Below are 19,302 nucleotides of genomic sequence, written 5' to 3' on the forward strand. Positions count from 1 at the left end.
TTGAGAATCCTCGGCCTTTCCTTTTTAACTTTGGTCTTTTGCACTTCTAATTAAAAATGTATGAATTTTAGAAAAATATATTAAACGGAGTTCAAAATTGAGGAGTTTTTTTTAATATGGTGGAAATTATGTTACACTAAATCAAATGATAATTATAGAAATATAACATTTTATTTGTACATTTTAGTTGAAGAAAGATTTATATGAGCTTTTCACATTGACATTGCATGCGTTGTGAAATTAGACAAATAGTAGTAGGTTACACATTCATTATTAGGGGAAAATAAACTTCTATGCGACAACCCCAACAAAATTATATTCAAGGGGTGGAGGCACTTGTTTTTTTTTTGTTTTTTTGTTTTAAGGATTTTTTTTATTGAAAGAGGCGATAATATAATAAATTCATACATACTACATGGATGTTAGGACTCGAACCCATGACCTAATCTGGAAGAACAATTGCTCCAAATCATTACACTAGTGGATACTTTACAGGATGAAGCCACCTTAGACTAGAGTGAGCTCTAGACTAGTCCAAATATTTAGAATAACAACAATTCAGTCTTTATTTTTAAGAAGTTTAGTGAAAATTAGCCCACTCTATTTCATATTATATTAGCCTGTCCTATTCCAACAACTCCGTAAATGAAAAGAAAGATTATAGACCACACTAAAAAGAAATTAATGGCTCCGCCCATATTTATATTTATGTGCTTAGCTCTCTCATCATGTGATCTAAAAACTCAAGGATATATATTGACATAAAAGATCAATGAGATCATTTTAAGAAAATTTATCTTATCTTACTATTATTATGAAGACATGTTACATCGGTCTATACTAGAAGTTTTGTTGACTTTCTATCCTTAGATGATACCGATTGTCAAGATTATTATGAATCGATTTCAGGATGAATAAGAATTTAAGAGAAAATTTGTGTCCTACAAGCAAAATAATTGAAGAGAAAATCAAGTAGCCATCCCCCATTTGAGTAAAATAAATAAAATCCCACCGTCACCACGGCAAAGTTTAAGTGGTAAACTACTTGCAAAGTTTTCTTTTACTTGTTGGACACAAATTTCCGAGTGACCAAACGGGCCCCGGGAGCTGGTGATAAGAGAGGAAGCCCAAGGGTATATATGGAATTTCAAGCGGGAAACACCATAACCTAAAACCTAAAACAGAGTGAGAGTATAAACGCAGCCTCTTTTTAACACTCGCCTACTTTCAAACTCCACGGCGCAGATCCGAGGAGTTTGGGAAACCCTAGCTCTCTTTTAGCAACTTACTATTCTCCTCTGTTTTTTTTCTCTCTAGCGCTCATCAACATCATCAGGTCGCTTTCTCTTTCTTTCTGTCTCATACATGTTCATTCATATTCGTATATATGTGATGGGGGAATTTTAAGTTGATTGATTTTTGTGGATAAAGTCTTTGTTTTGATGGTGAATTCGTATGTTTTTCTTTGCGTTCTGGATCTAGATCCATGTGCTTGATTGGTGTGCAAGTTCTTATTTTTCTCTGTTACGGATGGATTTTAATGGTACTCTGTTTGGTTATCGAGAAATTAGGGGGAACTATTTGTGGGTTTTATCGTTCTGGGAACCAATTTGAGCATGAAATTGAAGGATTCTTCAGTTTTCTCAGCAGCCCATCAGCGAGTGATCAATGTTTGTGTAGCTAGTTAGTGTGGAAAGTGACAGTTCATATTGTTTCATTGATATGACTCTCTGTGGGGCTTTTATGTAATTGAAGGACAGCTAAATTTATGGTGAAATAGGTATTAGGATACTCTGCCCACAGTCTGTATGTTTCCTTGGCCACCTTGTTTCTATGTTGAAACGCAACGCAAGATTTTTATTTCCACGTGTTGGTGTAAAGAAATTGTGTTGTCTAGGAGTTGGGGGCGAAGAGTTTATAACTTAATGTTTTTCTTTTCTGACATCCAAAGAATTGTACTGTAATTTCTCGATTTGATTGTTAAAGCTGATTTCCTGAATAATGTAATTATCGGTTTGACCTTCTTATGCTTAGATGAAGAGGCTTATTATTTGTTACCTTTCGTCAAATTATTTGTTTGATATGGTGGTGCTTGAACCTTGTTAAGATTTGGGGGAGTGGGCAAAGCGATGTCTGTTTGCTTGTGGGTTTATTCTATCGATAGTTGATGGACACATGCCCTTTCAAACAGCTTCTCCAAAAAGTAGTTAATGCTTGTTGTCCTCTTTGTTTGGTTAGCAAGTTTGGCCCTTCTGTGACATATTCTGAATAAATGTTCTTTCAAGGCGTCTTGTTTGATATGGAAGTGCTTGAATCTTGTTGATATTTGGAGGAGTGGGCAAATCGGTGTCTGTGTGCTTGTGGGTTCATTCTCTGGATAGCAGAAGGACATCGCCCCATTAAAACAGCTTCTCCAAAAATTAAAACAGGAGTCAATGCTTGTCGTCCTCTTTGTTTGGTTAACAAGCTTGGCTCTTCTGTCACATTATTTTTAATTAGTATTCTTTCAAGCCATCTTTATAAACCTTTGCAGTTCCATATGTATTGTGGACAGTGTAATAAGTGCACATAATCTGTCTCCTTATTTTATTTGTATGACTTTATTCTATGAGTCTTCAAGATAGTGTTCTTTTGGGTATTATGGAACCTTAAAGTTACAAATGGTTTTCTTTCAGCAGTCATGGCAGGTGTTGCACCCGAAGGATCACAGTTTGATGCAAAGCAATATGACACTAAAATGAGTGAATTGTAAGTTTCCTTTCTGAAGATCCAATGCTTACGATTAGATTTCACCGTATACAATGTTTTGACAAGTTTATTTGTTGTAGGCTCTCAACTGATGGACAAGAGTTTTTCACATCATATGATGAGGTTTATGAAAGTTTTGATTCCATGGGGTTGCAAGAAAATCTTCTGAGGGGAATTTATGCTTACGGTAGGTATAGCAAAGTTCATTATGTGGTTGTCATTTGTTTGATTCAATCGTTTTCAATTGTGAAGTTGTCATAAGTCATGATATATCCCAGTGGGGAAGGAATACATAGATATTATTTCTAATATTCTGCTTTGCAACTTCTGAATTTTCATTATTACTTTTTGCAATAGGGAATGAGAATACCTTTTTTCTTTGTAGTTATATTCATCTGTACATATCCTATATGTTTCAAGTGTATAATCTTGTTTATCTTCTGAAGGTTTTGAGAAGCCTTCTGCAATTCAGCAAAGGGGAATTGTTCCATTCTGCAAAGGCCTCGATGTGATTCAACAGGCTCAGTCTGGAACCGGAAAAACTGCAACCTTCTGCTCTGGAATTTTGCAGCAACTTGATTATGCTGTGGTCCAGTGCCAGGCTTTGGTTTTGGCACCTACCAGGGAGTTGGCACAGCAGATTGAGAAGGTTATGCGAGCACTTGGTGACTATCTTGGCGTGAAGGTTCATGCCTGTGTAGGTGGGACAAGTGTTCGTGAGGATCAGCGCATTCTTCAAGCTGGTGTTCATGTTGTTGTTGGAACCCCTGGCCGTGTGTTTGACATGTTGCGGAGGCAGTCTCTTCGTCCAGATTACATCAAGATGTTTGTGTTGGATGAGGCCGATGAAATGCTTTCTCGGGGTTTTAAGGATCAGGTTGGTTATTTGTATTGTGGTTTCGATATTCGTTTTACTTGATTTGGGCATTTAGAGTTAGATAGCCTTTTATATTCATTATCCTAACTACTTGAATGTTTTGGTGGTCAGATCTATGACATTTTCCAGCTTCTGCCATCAAAAGTTCAGGTTGGTGTGTTCTCTGCTACAATGCCACCTGAAGCCCTTGAAATCACAAGGAAGTTTATGAACAAACCTGTGAGGATCTTGGTGAAGCGTGACGAGCTCACCCTTGAGGGTATCAAGCAATTTTATGTCAATGTTGATAAAGAAGAATGGAAGCTTGAGACACTTTGTGATCTGTATGAGACCCTGGCCATCACCCAGAGTGTCATTTTTGTTAATACAAGGCGAAAGGTGGACTGGCTTACTGACAAGATGCGAAGCCGTGACCACACTGTCTCAGCTACTCATGGTGACATGGACCAGAACACTCGTGACATTATCATGCGTGAATTCCGCTCTGGCTCGTCCCGTGTGCTCATAACCACTGATCTTTTGGCTCGTGGTATTGATGTGCAGCAGGTATCTCTCGTCATAAATTATGATTTGCCAACCCAACCAGAGAATTACCTTCATCGTATTGGACGAAGTGGAAGGTTTGGAAGGAAGGGTGTTGCCATTAACTTTGTGACTAGGGATGACGAGAGAATGCTCTATGACATTCAGAGGTTTTACAATGTGGTCATTGAGGAGCTGCCATCGAATGTCGCGGATCTGCTCTGAGGAGATGATTTTGTTTTGCTTTTCTTTTTGAGGCAGATTTTCATTATCCTGTTTTGAAAGTACTATTTTAATGTTTTTTTGTCATTTTGTTTTTTTCATCAATTTATGCTGTCAAACATATCTAACTGTTTAATGGTATGCGCCTTCTTGCTCGATTTCGTAGTATAAAAAAAGACTTTTAGGATGTCTGTTTCATACTTTGGCTGTGCTTCTGGCTTTTTGTTTTTTGGTTTTCAGTCACAGTTTTCTGTTGTACCTCTTATTTTGTTCTTACCTTGAGAATTTAGTACACAAAAGAGGGTTATTTTGCGCTTACCTTGACAATTTTGTCTATGTTAATGGTTGCATATATTTGCTTACGTAAAAGTTACTAGTCATTTATTTGTGAGATTTCTTCCGTCTTTTATTTTCTTTTGTATTTTTAAACCTTTAACAACTCACCGATAAGAAGGGAAAACTTAATCTTGATAGGAGGATTTTTGTTCTCCAAGAAAAAAAAACAAAGAAACTTGAACGCATAAGAGGGCTTTACCTAAACCCAGGGCCGGCCTGCCCTAGGCTAGAAATGAAAATGAGGCCCATTTCTCTTTCATTCTCCTAAATATAATAAACTAACATGGAAAAAAAATCATGCAATTAAATACAATTTGGATAAATAAACACTGCTCCAGTATTGGTCATATAATCATTGCCCCAATCTGAAAATAAACAAGAATGAGGATACAAATAATTTGCACTCTTTCATATTTCCTCACTAAATAATCTACTAACAAGAATTTTTGGATAAATAAAAGAATTTCTAGTCCCTATTGGCTTTCTTTCATTGATTGCTACTTTTAGCAATTAAATACTTTTTGGCAATTAAATACTTAAATACATGCAATTGATGTTCTTATATTACATAATTTTCATTTGGACTATTCAAAAATATTTGTAATCAAATTTGGGGCCTCCAAATGCCAAACTATTGAAATTATTCTCCTATAAAATCATATTCTTCAACTGGGTACATATATAATAGGCTAAATTATAGCAATGGTCCCTAGACTAAGATCAAACTTTACTTTTTGTACATCATATTGCTAAATTGTTATGATGGTACATTAATTATGTCTCCACTTTCATAAATTGTCATTTCCATCATCTCAATCAACTTTTCTTTAAAAATGATGACGTGGCATACTTGGGATGGGAAAAAATGTCTTCTCATATATATATATACAGTTATTCTCTTATCCGGATGTCCGCACGTTATTATCGTGCGGATCCTATTGTAAACAGGCAGGAAAACAGAGAGGGGTAGTACAAAATACACTGTGTCCGCACGATAATAACGTCCGGATGTCCGCATAAGAGAATTTCTGTATATATATATATATATATATATATATCTCTCTCTCTCTCTCTCTCCTCCCCAAAATTTCTTCTTTCCCCCCATCCACCCAGACACCTCGATTTCTTCCTAAACGCCCCCCCGCGACGCAAAAGACACCAAGTCCCAAATGACCCAAAACCCATCAACACCACAAACCCACAAGCACAACAACAACAAGAAGAAAATTCGAACAGTCCAAGTGGGGCTGCAAGGCTCTTGGTTTGTTTGCATAGAGAGAGAGGCTAGGATGCCAAGAGTTGCAGACCCAAGTCCAAGCCACAATCCTAACAGTCCAAACCACAAACCCATCAAAGCCACAAACCAACCTGAAGAATTTTGCCAGAGAAAAATTAACTTTGGTGTGAACTATTTTGTTCTCAATTTCTGTTCTTTGAGAACTGAGAAAAGAAGGGGAAAGAAGAATGGATCACATGAAAAGACAAATATACCCTCATTTTTAACGGAAAAGTTGACTAAGATGACGGAAAGGACGATTTCTGAAAGTGGATGCATAATTAAAGTACCACTGTAACAATTTAGCAATATGAGGGACGAAAAGTAAAGTTTGGTCTTAGTCCAGGGACCATTGCTACAATTTTGCCTATATAATATATATAATTTGGAGCCCTACAAATGCGAGGCCCTTGGCCATCGCCCTCCTTGCCCACCCTCAGCACTTTCAAACTTATATTTCTGGTATAATTATATAGAAAACAAATTCAAACCAATATCAATGACAGAGGACAGTTGTGGAAGATAACCACAAGTATTTTTAAATTAGATTGAGTAAAACAAAATATGAAAATTTTGAAAATGAGAAAAGAAGCTGAGCTGGAGTTGAGAGAATTTTAAAAATAATAATGGTTTGTTTGGATGGGGAATTTAGACGAGGTATTTGGGCTTTCTTAGGATTTATAAATCCACATGGCCAAATGATTTATTCGGTAAGCGCTAAGAGCATGTCCACCCATAAGGGCTAAGTCTAGGGCAAGGGCTGCCACTATTCACATGAATAGTGTCAGCCCTTGCATTTGTGGTTCCACCCATGAGGGCTAAGTCTAGGGCAAGTCTAAGGCAAATACTATTCATTGTACTTTATTTCATATTTTTTTGTACTTAAATAATTAATTTTGATAAGCTTTTTAGATAATATTTTCCGTTGTCATGTGTCACTATTTATTATAAAATTCTCACTTAAAATTTAAGATAACATTTTTAAGATAAAATTTTCGGATAAAATTTTCGGTTGCCACGTGTCCATATTTATTATAAAATTCACATCTCACTCATCATACAATTGAAATATTCTCGGTCCTCATAGTCCGACACAATGGAGTACAAGAACGACTCAATCATTGGCGGAGGCGGTTCCACCGGATCACGACGTGGGGGAGTATTTTCCTTCGGAGGACGTAATAGTGCCATTATTTCAGACACGGAACGCACCACTGGAACCGACTGCGGGCATTGTTCACTTGAGGAGCCATGTGTAATGGTTTTCCTCTTTTTTGTTTTGCCTCGAGTAATCTATTAAAAAATTGAAATTAGAAATGCAAGAAATATACATATATATAAAGACATTAAATTGAATAAAACGGAAATTAATTTTTTTTTACCTCGTTGCCAAGATTTTGACCTCTTCGAACATTTGTCCACGACCCTCCGGCTTCGATGGAAGATGTCATTTGTATTTTTGCACAAATGAAATTTGGTAGTAGAAAATTTGGTGTGGAAAGTGAAAAATATTTGAAGGAGATGAGTTTGTATGAAGATTTGGTGTGGAAAGTGAATAAAATGGTTAGGTATTTATAGGGAAAAAATACATAATTTTTTGGTATTTTTTTTATAAAAAAATTCAGAATTTTTTCGATATTTTTTGCAATTTTTTTGACGAGGACCGTCGGATTTCTGGAAAAAAAACATATCGGAGAGCCTTGGTTGCGACACGTGTCACATAGCCGTTGGAGTCTGCCAGGGCTGACGCCAGCACGCGGAAGTCAAATTTTTTTTTACTATTGGCGCGTGTAATTCACGCGCCAACGGTAAAAACAATTTGAAATGCCGCGTGCTGACGTCACAAGACTCGGGCTGAAGCCCAGGCGAAACATGCCCTTGGGCTTGCCCGGGCTGGTGGGACCCACGCTAAACCGGGCTGCAGGCTGCAGCGCTGGAGCTGCCTTGGGCTGTTGAGGGGGGCCTTTTGCCCAGTTTTGGACCTGCGCTTGAGATGCTCTAAGGGACGAACTTGGAATTTGAAGGAGGGATTTGTACAGCCCAAATTCCTTTATGAAGTAACGCCTCACTATTATCAGTACTGCAACAAATATTCATTATACACTTCCTCCAGATTTTGGGAAAGCATCTTTTGATAAGCAACTTAAAAACTCCTCATTATCGTGGATTTATATAATTCTTCCCAGTTAAGAAAATACTTTCCTCTTTCTATTGAACATGAACTCCTACTTTTGTGCAATCACAATTTGACATGTGTATAGAGATTTTTATTTTTATGTTTTTGATTAATTATTTTTGTCATATGTGTTAAACTGTGATTTGCTAGAAGTAAAAATGCCTTTATCCAGGAAGGCCTCCAGGAAGGAGGGAGTCAGTGTCCTCGTTGAAATAATATGAACTTTCAGTGTTTTACCAAATAGACAATTCCGATCATAATAGGAAAGGCACCATTGCTTGGATATCAAGTAACCAAAAGGTTTTTGTTTCCTATATAAGTAAGGCAAAAGGCTACTGAACCAAGGAGATTACAGTACCACCGCACAGCAGTTATCAATGGAGAGGTCTGAATCTTCTGATCAAGAACAGACCTCCGGCACCACGGTTGTCTTGGCATCCCTCACTGGCTTAGCAATTGGAGGGTCACTTGTGGCCATGATAGGGTTCAGCATCTTGGCCTCAGTGGCACTAGTCTTGTTGACTGCCAACATCACCCTACTACTTTTTGCTTGCTTTGCGTTTGTGGGAGCAATTTCTGGGTTTGTTTTGGCTCTGGCCATGGCTCTGGCCAGTGTGCTTATGCTGGAGCGGATGTTCCAGAAGCATGGAGGCACAAGCCTTTTGAGGTTTGGCAGTGAGACTGAGACTGAGACTCTGGTGCCTCAGACTGAGACAGTGAGCAAGGAACAAGTCCAGCATGAGAATAATGAACAGGGTAGGGCACAGAGTACCTGCTAGTTCTAATTAGCAAAGTCATTTACTAATTGCATGTTGATGTTGATGGTTAATTAGCTATGGTAAATTTTAAAACTCTTGGGTTTTAGTTGTTTTTGGCGTCTTAGTAAGCAATTTCGAACATGACAATTAAGAATTCCTCAGTTTTCTCAGCAACCCATTAGCGGATGATTAATTTTTTGTTTATTTTTATTTTCAATGCTAGTTAGTATATCTCTTTGTGGAGCTTTCTGTATCTGTGTTTTTGTTGGACTGCAATACTTCTATGTTTGAACCTATAATGTATAGAAAATCATGCGTAGCCATTTGAATGTTGAATTCAATTACTCATGGTTTTCTGTCTACAGATAATATGGCCGTTCTTGCTCCTGAAGAACTAGAGGATTTCACAACATTCGATGAGGTTTACCACGATTTTGAGTACATGGGATTGCAATGTGATCTTCTGAGAGGCATTTTTGCTTATGGTAAGCATTTATGATTACATGGGCTTTGCTTTTTTGTATGATACAATGGCTTTCCCTTTTGAAGTTGTCATGATTTATCCTAGAAAACTAGGAATCCATTTATTTTCTTTTTGTTAATTTACTTTGTATAACTTAGTTTCCAATTTTTTGTTTTTCCATTAGGCAACATTATCAAGTACTTTCTTTCAAAACAGAAAAGAAAATACTATCTTCATCTTTACCTTTTGCCTTGATATTTCAAGTGTACGATTCTGGTTTTGTTTGGAAGGTTTTAAGAAGCCTTCTGCAAGTCAGCAAAGGGGCATTGTTCCTTTCTGCGAAGGCCTGGATGTGATTCAACAAGCTCAGCCTGGAACTGGAAAAAGAGCTACTTTCTGCTGCGGAATTTTGGAGCAACTTAATATTGATTTGGTCGAGTGCCAGGCTCTGGTTTTGGCACCTACCAGGGCCTCGGCACTGAAGACTGAGAAAGTTATGCGAGCACTTGGCGACTATCTTGGGCTGAGGGTTTATGCTTGTGTCCGTGGCAGAACTCATCATGAGGGTCAACGCATTCTTCACGCCGGTGTTCATGTTGTTGTTGGCACTCCTGATTGTGTATTTGAAATGTTGAGTAGCCAGAACCTATACCCAGATCACATACATATGATTGTATTGGATGAGGCTGGTGAAATGCTTACCGGGAGCTTCAATGATGAGGTACTTCTTTTGCCAAACAGTGTGACATGTTATGTTATTTTCACGTTCAATGTATGATCTAGATTGATAGAACGACAACGTAACACACTATGTTATATATGCAAGAGCCCTTGTTATGCATTAAGATTGTTAATCTTTTCTTTCTCCCACTACTTTTTATGGGTTTGGATTTTCATTTGACATGGTGTTTTGGTGCAGATCCTTCACATTTTCCAGCTTCTGCCATCACCAGTTCAGGTTGGGGTGTTCTCTGCTACAATGCCACCTGAAGCCCTTGAAGTCACAAGAAAGTTTATGACCAAACCTGTGAAGATCATAGTAGAGCATGATGAGCTCACCCTTGAGGGTATCAAGCAATTTTATGTCAATGTTGAGGAAGAAGAATGGAAGCTTCACACCGTTTGTGAGCTCCATGATTCCTTATCCACCTACCCAACTGTCATCTTTGTTGATACAACTCAGAAGGTGGAGTGGCTTACCGACAGGATGAGAAGCCTTGACTACCCCGTCTCTGCTATCCATGTTTACACGGACCTGAACACTCGCGACACAATTCTGCACGAATTTCGCACTGGCTCTTGCCAAGTTCTTATCACCACAGATCACTTGGCTCGGTGTATCGATGTGCAGCAAGCACGTGTTGTAGTAAATTATGATTTGCCAAATCAACCAGAAAACTATCTTCATCGTATAGGAAGAAGTGGACGTTTCGGAAGTAAAAGTACTGTCATCAACTTTATGATTAGGGATGAAGAGAGAAAGGTGCTTGACATTCAGAGGTTTTACACATTGGTCATTGAGGAGCTGCCTGCAGATTTTGCTCATCTCTTCTGAGCGGCTTATTTTGTTTTCAATCCCTTCCCTTTTCTTTTTGAAACTTTGGGGCAGAGTCTCTTATCCTTGTTTTGCAAGTTATATCTTAAACTTTATCTTCTTGCATTTTGTTTTTCACTCAATTAGTGGTGTCAAAAACATCTAACTGTACTTCAAGGGTTTTGTTACAGAAAGAAGGTGCTGTTTTGGATTGGTTTATATGTAAAGCTTGGTTTCATATGGTTGCTGTTTTGGAAGTTTTTGCCTAATTCTCGAATAAGTATTTTATGTTAAGGATTGGTTACATACTTCTAATCTAAGTCATTGGATTGCATTCATTAAATATGTTGATAGTCTCTTAGATGCAATCCAACTACCGAAATTCTAAGTATGTAACAAATCCTTAACTTAAATATTTATTGGACAATCTCCCCACTTTTTTTTTTTAATAAATAAATTTATTATTTTGGATCATAAGCCATATATATGTCAAACAAAGTAGGGCAAATATTCAAATATGCTCAGATATGCTCATATTTGCTCATCTCCAATATGGAGGTATTTATATAAGTACAACCCTAAATAAAATAGGAAATAAATCTAAATTACAATAGAAAGTAAATCTAAATTACAATAGGAAATAAATCTTAATTATAATTGGACTAGACAAATAGGTAAGTAACTAAAATCCTAACATAGTAAGGAACCAAAATCCTAACTAAGTAAGGACTCGCCAACACTCCCCCTCAAGTTGGGCAAAGATATTTCACATGCCCAACTTGACAAGCGAGTCATAGAACACCATACTTGAGAAGCACCAATTGTAGAGAAGGTCTTTTCGTCAACCACGAGTGAAACACGTGACAAACTAAAGCAAAGTTCGCAGCGGAAACACGAGAGCAAACCCTAAAAAATAGGGCACATAGCAGAACACAGAAGCCCTGTGAGCACGACAATAGGTAAGGCAGAACACAGAAGCCCTATGAGCACGACAATAGATAAGGCAGAACACAGAAACCCTGTGAGCACGGCAATAGGTAAGGCAGAACACAGAAACCCTGTGAGCACGGCAGTAGATATGGCAGAACACAGACACCCTGTGAGCACGGCAGTAGGTAAGGCAGAACACAGAAGCCCTGTGAGCACGGCAGAAGATAGGGCAGAAACCAAAGGCAAGGCAAACACACCAGCAAAGGCATGAGCAACAATACTGGCACCATAACAGGCAGGAGCAACAAGGCAGAGACATAACAGGCATCATCAACAGCAATACAAGGCATTGGCACTAGCAACAACAGAGACAACTTCTCTTCACTCCCCTTCTCCCCCTGAAGAGAAGGGGTCGATGGAGCCAAGAAATAAGCAACATCTTCATGGGAATATGTCAAGGTAATGGGGATACATCAATAAACATATTCTTTTCACTCCCCCTCCCCCCCTTGAAGAGGAGGGGAGGAGAGCACTTAAATTGCAAGGAGAACGCAAACACAGGTCACAAGAAAACCTAGGCTCTTATACCATGTCAAACAAAGTAGGGCAAATATTCAAATATGCTCAGATATGCTCATATTTGCTCATCTCCAATATGGAGGTATTTATATAAGTACAACCCTAAATAAAATAGGAAATAAATCTAAATTACAATAGAAAGTAAATCTAAATTACAATAGGAAATAAATCTTAATTATAATTGGACTAGACAAATAGGTAAGTAACTAAAATCCTAACATAGTAAGGAACCAAAATCCTAACTAAGTAAGGACTCGCCAACAATATATTCTTGCATTTGATAGGATCAAACCCTCCAGCACCACAATCTTGAAACTCACTGAAAAAAAAAAGCTAGGCCACCAGTTATGATCATGTTGACTTTTGTTATCTAGCCAAATTTGAACTCACACCAAATTCAACCTTCTCAAAGATAACTTATTTTTCACATAATTAAAGTAATTAATTCTTATTTATTAGCAAATTGATAATCTGATAGAGGTAGTAGCTACAGGAAGACATGATGTGTTTGCTATCTTTTTCCAATAATGCCAGAGACTACCTTCAAGCTCCCACAAACTATATACTTATTAACCTTTGAAAGAGGAGAATTAACTTCAGTTTAACACACTAAATTTGAGCTCCAGCATAATAATTATGTGAGATTGCTTATTCTATATCTGTTCAAAATTTAAAACACAAAATTTGCAAAGTCAACCAAGAGACTCTCCCCCGTTTCCTCCCCAATTTTTGCTGGGGTTTGCTTCTTTCGAGTTTTGTGCTGGGTTTTGTTTCCCCAGTTCTTTTGGACTGACTTTTAAAGATCCTTTTTGTTGTGGAGGTAAAATAATTCTGTGAGATCATGTGGGATGCTGGAGGTGCTGTGATCTTCTATGGGCAAGTGGATGTTGAGCAGTAAGGCCCTTTCACTTTTGGTGTTTCTAGTTCATGTTCATGCAGAATCAGCTGTTCTCATAGCCACTCTGTAGCACTGGGGTTGTAAAGAGTTTTCTTGATCAGCTATCTGTCAACTTTGAGTGAGTTAGACTTGATTTTGTAATAGTTATTACTCACTATCTTACTAAATTTATTTTTCCTGATTTATTGTATGCAAGAGCCTCTCTTTGGAGTATGTTTTTCTTGTACATCTCTTATATTTACTCATTTATTACTGAAATTCTGCTTGTTCTAATTTTTTTTTTGAAAAGTCAAGGCACGCTATTATTATAACAAATTCTCTCTCTCTCTCTCTCTCTCTCTCTCTCTCTCTCGATACCAAATTTTTTATCCAACTTTAGCTGTTCCACGTGTGTACAAACCCAGTCAAACTTGGCAGCTAGCTTCTAATCCAACACATGTTACAACTCCACAAGATGATCAAATCTAAATTTCGAAAATTAAAAAAAGATTCAGATTTAATTACTACCATGATTTGATGAAAGTTGTTGACAATCTTTATTAAATCATAATGATGGCCATATATAAAAGTATATAATGATTTTTCAAGAAATAAACAGTGATATATATTTATGCATGATGTCAAATTGGGGTAGACAAGAATGGTTCCACTGCATGTTATTGATTGTTGACACCTTGAACTGTTCCAAAACTAGAATAAATAAATACATTTATAACTTAGACAAATAGATATTTTATTAATTTTTACATTCACACACAAACAAAGAAAACCAAACCCAACAAAAGAAAAGTCTTTGCCTCCTCCTCCTCCATTGTCTTATTGCCATTCTTTGCATTGAAACCTTCGAACTCCTGTCTGCTCCGCTTCTTCTTCTTCTTTCTTTTTTCTTCTTTTTTTACTTACCCCATGGAGGATTTCAGATCTAAGTCATGTAGAGATGGGAGGATGGAGGTTTACTATGGAGGCAAGGCAGCTCCAACAAGCATGCAGGATCTAAGGAGTTTCAGTACCAATTATGCAGGTTCTTGTGTTTCTCAGCCAAACAATCAGATGGTTAAGGATGTGAAGGTCAAGAAAGGGAAGAGCAGTTTGGGGTCCACCTCAAGGAGCTGGAGCTTAACTGATCCAGAGTTGCAAAGGAAGAAGAGGGTTGCTGGCTATAAGGTTTATACTGCAGAGGAGAAGATGAAAGGGTCTCTGAGGAAGAGCTTTAGGTGGATCAAGAACACCTACACCCAAGTAATCTATGGCTGGAAATAATTGATTGGGACTTTGAAAAAAAAAATGAAAATTTTAAATAAATAAATCTTTTGGGTTTGTAGTCAGCTCATTAGTGTTTTTTGTTCTGTGCATTTGTGAAGTGAACTATGCATCTGTGTAAGAGTCTTGATTGCCAAAGAAATTAATTACATAAAAGAATCCAATATACTTATGCTTCATCTCTGTAATTATAGCTCAAGAATTTCTTAAATCCTTCATTAGCTAAGCAAGAAACCTTAGTCTGTGAAATCAAATTTATATACCTCCTTAATCATTTTCCCAAGCCAGTGTGATTGTGATTTCTGTGATGGTTGTTCTTGGGCTTCAAATTATTGAAGGTATGTTTTGATAATGGTAAATCCTTTTTCATTGTAAAAAGATTAAAATACCCAATGCAGTATTTTTATGTGGAGATTTCATTCATTTAGGCCACTCTGTTGAGTAACTGCCCTCCTCTCTCTCTTTTCTTTTTGAGCTTGTCATTGTTTGAGGGAGGTGCTTATGCTGAAATGTGGATGGTGGAACGCTAATGCAGATGGTAGTTTCGTTCGATTTGGTATATGGAGTCTGGATTATGAATGGAGGGTTCCAAAAGGCATGATGCTGTTAAGATGCAGTCTATCTGTGATCCAAATGTGTCCTGACAGAGTCTAAATACAGTTTGTATATGCCTAAATATGTATATGTTTTGATGAGATTTAGATCCAATCAGATGTGATATGTTGTGGCTCTAGATGTGATCCAGATCACATCTTGATCGTACTGTGAAGTGAACCATAGCATATACATCTAAAACAAATGTAGACACAACTCAATCACATCCACACACATCTAAAAAACATCTAGACACCATCAAGACACATTTTGATCACATCTAATTGCATCTGGACCTTAAAGGTGTTTAGGATATACCCAGAAATGGTAAGAAGAAACTAGCATAAAGAACTTCATGCTCTGTCACTTGGGAGTTTGAGTTGGGTTAAACGGAGCTCAAATTGCAGATATAAATTGTTTGGAATCCAATCTGAGTACCAATTTACAGTGCCACACAACTCTCTTTCTTTAAACATGCATCTCTCAGAAGAAAGACGGTTGAATGCATCATATTTGGTGAAGACATATATATGGATATGAAACCTCAAGGTATAGTGAATTGCCATTCGAAATTAACTTCTCACATGTCACCTGAAAAGTACATCTTTGTGTGCATAGTCATTTAAAAGTCAATCTTTACAAGACAGAACGAAGTAAAAGAAATGCCTATTGCAATGTTCAAAGTAGAGAAGGATTTGACTATTTGTGGGAGCACAACTTACAATGAACAAGTGGTTCTTAAGATCCTCTTAATCATCAAATGAATATAAAAAAACTGAACAAGCTTCATCCTACAATCGTCTCACTCCGCCTCTCTGCTCAAGTTCTAATACAAGTTCTGCAAGACCTATTTCCCCATGAAAGATGCTCAACAATTCAGTACTTTCTCTTGATAGTTGATCAAAAACCTGTCCAAGAAAAACTTCTTACTCTTCATCAGTATGGTATTTAAAGAAAATTCTTCCTTTACTATTAAGGCTTTCAACACTAGAACAACACCTAGGTATGATCCACTTCTCTAAACTATGAGATAGAACACCTGAATTTCCAGCCACATCTGGAGGCTATTTTGTTCATAAGAAAATCAATTTTACTAGAAAAATTCATCTCAAAGAAGTTCATAAACAAGGGATTCTTTCTAAATGCCAACAAGAAATCATCTTCAGTCCAACCACACTTCCTATATTTTTTTTTTTCCCATTTTGATGCATCCATCATGGACATCACATGCGGTGCTTTCATGAATGCTGCAGATGAAGGTCGGAACGCCATGCTCATGACCTTGTCGGACATCCCAACAGGATAACAGGTCACCCACAAGAAGATTAAGGATTCTGGCACTCCAAGTGCTCTGAGAACTAAAATATTGGGAGCAACATTGCCTATTACTGTGTCCATCAATACCTTTTTCGGAATTCCTTAAAAAATGAGCAATCTTCACATCGAGGAGAATTACTTTGTCCCTGTGTTAGCTCCCTCTCTGTTTTATTATCCTCATCTTTGATAAATTGGGCTTTACTTGTCATTAATTTCTAGTTAACCACAAGAAAAGAATAGAAAAAATGGAGAAATTTTAGGATGTATTAAATTTGTACTTGGTGTAAATTTTGCAACGTTAAGAATTCCAACATAACAAAAGGGAAAACTGGGGAGAAATCACATGGAACTAACAAAACCAAAGAAAAGAAGCAAAAACCAATAACCATATCAAAAGTAAGGATGTTTAAACACAATCCAAGAACCCTATCCATCGATTGGTTGGTGGATTTCTTTTGTTGTTAAAGCTGAAAAGTCTGTGGTGGCCAACTTCGAAGCTAAATCAGACACATATATGTGAAGAATCTAGCCTCACTTGTCAGGTGATACCACCAGAATTGACAAGGGCAAGTTTCCGTTTCATCAAGCCCTTATTTTTAAAAATAAAAGAAGGAATTATCTAATATAGAATCGCAGAGTATAATGAGAATGCCATTAGAAATTAATACCTCCAAATCACTTTTTATTTTATTTTTAAACGTCGTTCTGCATTGCTGTATGAGAATCATTATTTACAAAACAGAACATAAAAAAGATATTCTATTGTAATATTCGAAGTAGAGCAAGATCTAACTCTTTGTGGCAGCAGAACTTACAATGAATAAGTAGTTCTTATCATCCAGTTTAATCATGTATTTAAGTACAAAACTAACAAGCTTTGTCTTACAATTGGTTCACTCCACTTCATTCCTAAAATCCAAAGCCGAGTTCCACAATACCGATTTTCCCTTGAAGGATGTGCAGTAATTCAGGTACTTGCTCTTGATATCTGATCACAAACCTATCCAAGAAGTACTTTTCGGGAGCCATAATGGTACCTAAAGAAAATTCTCCCTTTACGATCAAGCCCTTCAACAGCAGAACTCTAATAACTGAACACCTAGGTATGATCCACTTCTCCAAACTATAAGTTAGAACAGTTGGATTTCGAGCCACATCTGCCGGTTGCCAACCCATCATAAGAAAATCCATTTTACTCGAAAACTTCTTACATGATAAGCTCATAAAAAAGGGATTCTTTCTAAACGCCAACAAGAAATCATCTTCAGTCCAACCGCACTTCTTATATACTTCCATCTTTTGATCCCATGTTAATGCATCCGTCAGACTAATTACATCGAGTGCTTTCATGAATGTCGCAGATGAAGGGGCGAATCCCATACCCGTGACCTTCTTGATATTTTCCTTGAACTTCTCAGTATCAAGAGACAGTACAAAAGGATGACAGGTCACCCACAAAGAAATTGAGGCTTGTGGCACTTCAAGTGCTCTCAGAACTGAAATATTGGGAACCATATTGATTAGTTTGCTCGACATCACCCTATATGAGCTCCTAAGAAAAAGAGCAACCTTTTCATCGACAAGAAGTAAACTTTTGATAATATCATAACAAGGTATGATAGTTCTCTCTAGGCTGTGTTTCAATATTATATCTGGGTTGGAATAGAGGACCCGAAAAAGGCCAGTGCCTGACAAGCCAACAGAACTGAGAAACTCAAGTTTGGGCACAACGGTCTTCTCAGCATTGGCTGAGAGCAGCTTTGGGCGTTTCCTAACAAGTTGGGAGATGTGGTCATCAGAGAATCCATGGTTTCTTAGAACATTAAGAACTGAGTCTGGTCCTTCTCGGTTATCAAACTGTACAGTCTTGGAAGCAGAGAGAGCCAGTTTTGGGGACAACCCACATGAGTTTATGAGGTATGAAACTGTAAAAGAGATAACTTTTTCTTGTAGCTTATCATTTCCAGAAACTAATGATGATTTTGATGAATATGAGCTGATAAAAATAGGTTCTTTTTGAAAGAAATGCAAATGGGTCACTGAACCACCAACAATTCTACAGCTTGGAAGCAGTAATTGCAATCTTTTACAAGAATTAGAACCAAGCATAATTGCAATGGACCCAGAAAAGATCAGACAAAAGCGCAGTACTTTCAGTGAACGAGAAGGGACTCACCAAAGACTAATGGTCTCTATGCTCAGCTTCGACCCGCCAGCAATTAACTGTTCCAAGAACTGATTACTTCCGACGTCAATTTGGGATTTAGGGTTTGCTCCTCCGCTCATCAAAGAACAGAACTGACAGAAGGGTATAATGGGCCGGTGGGAAAAAATTCTCATGCTGCAAATTCGTGCCTATAGGCCCTATACTATCATTTTTTACATGTGGGTTTCAGTTGTAAAGGCATTTGAGTCTTTTTATGTGAGTTTTTGACAATTTTTGAAAAGGCACTTTATCACAAATGATCTTTGAGGTTTGCGAAATTATCACCTTTTGTCTCTAATGTTTTTTTGTAACACTACTGGTATTTAAAGTTACCCCTACACATCAAAATGATCTTTGCCGTTAGCTTCCATCAAATTTTCTATTAAATTGCTGATGTGGCATGTGTGTGGAGCCCACACATCCAATGGTATAAAGCCACGTGGCTTTAAATAAAATAAAATATATTTTAGATATTTTAAAACAAAAACAAAAATACCCGCACCCTCTGCATTCTCACTCTGCCAGCGCCCTTTCACTCATCGCAGACCCACCTCTTGCCTCTCTCTCCCTCCTCTTCCTTCCTTCTCTTTCTCTCTCTCCCTCTCC

General features: G+C 37.5%; 4 protein-coding genes across 5 annotated transcripts; 3 read left to right on the forward strand and 1 right to left on the reverse strand.

Moving 5' to 3' along the window:
* Positions 1 to 1,176: 1,176 nt before the first annotated feature.
* On the forward strand, positions 1,177 to 4,556 carry LOC110759451 (eukaryotic initiation factor 4A-11). Of its 2 annotated transcripts, none has more exons than XM_021961502.2 (5): positions 1,177 to 1,336; positions 2,679 to 2,748; positions 2,829 to 2,935; positions 3,195 to 3,625; positions 3,737 to 4,556. In XM_021961502.2, the coding sequence occupies exons 2-5, from the start codon at positions 2,681 to 2,683 to the stop codon at positions 4,370 to 4,372; spliced, it is 1,242 nt and encodes a 413-aa protein (XP_021817194.1). In that variant the 5' UTR covers positions 1,177 to 1,336; positions 2,679 to 2,680; the 3' UTR covers positions 4,373 to 4,556. The 2 variants fall into 2 exon arrangements, with proteins under 2 accessions (XP_021817194.1, XP_021817195.1); XM_021961503.2 differs by having other exon boundaries at positions 1,182 to 1,336; positions 2,676 to 2,748.
* Positions 4,557 to 8,534: 3,978 nt separating this feature from the next.
* LOC110759465 (eukaryotic initiation factor 4A-7-like) lies at positions 8,535 to 10,933 on the forward strand. The gene is made up of 4 exons (XM_021961518.2): positions 8,535 to 8,913; positions 9,281 to 9,400; positions 9,669 to 10,099; positions 10,298 to 10,933. Exons 1-4 carry the CDS (start codon positions 8,535 to 8,537, stop codon positions 10,931 to 10,933), a joined length of 1,566 nt encoding a protein of 521 aa, XP_021817210.2.
* A 3,129-nt stretch (positions 10,934 to 14,062) lies between these two features.
* Positions 14,063 to 14,743, forward strand: LOC110759437 (uncharacterized). The gene has a single exon (XM_021961484.2). It carries the CDS (start codon positions 14,226 to 14,228, stop codon positions 14,577 to 14,579), a length of 354 nt encoding a protein of 117 aa, XP_021817176.1. The 5' UTR covers positions 14,063 to 14,225; the 3' UTR covers positions 14,580 to 14,743.
* A 2,488-nt stretch (positions 14,744 to 17,231) lies between these two features.
* On the reverse strand, positions 17,232 to 18,888 carry LOC110759435 (uncharacterized). Its single transcript, XM_021961481.2, is given in 1 exon segment — positions 17,232 to 18,888. A coding segment is annotated over 1 exon segment (1,227 nt). The 5' UTR covers positions 18,600 to 18,888; the 3' UTR covers positions 17,232 to 17,372.
* Between the last annotated feature and the right edge of the window lie 414 nt (positions 18,889 to 19,302).

The sequence above is a fragment of the Prunus avium genome, chromosome 3 (assembly GCF_965620075.1).
Source record: "Prunus avium chromosome 3, drPruAviu1.hap1.1, whole genome shotgun sequence".
NCBI lineage: Eukaryota > Viridiplantae > Streptophyta > Magnoliopsida > Rosales > Rosaceae > Prunus > Prunus avium.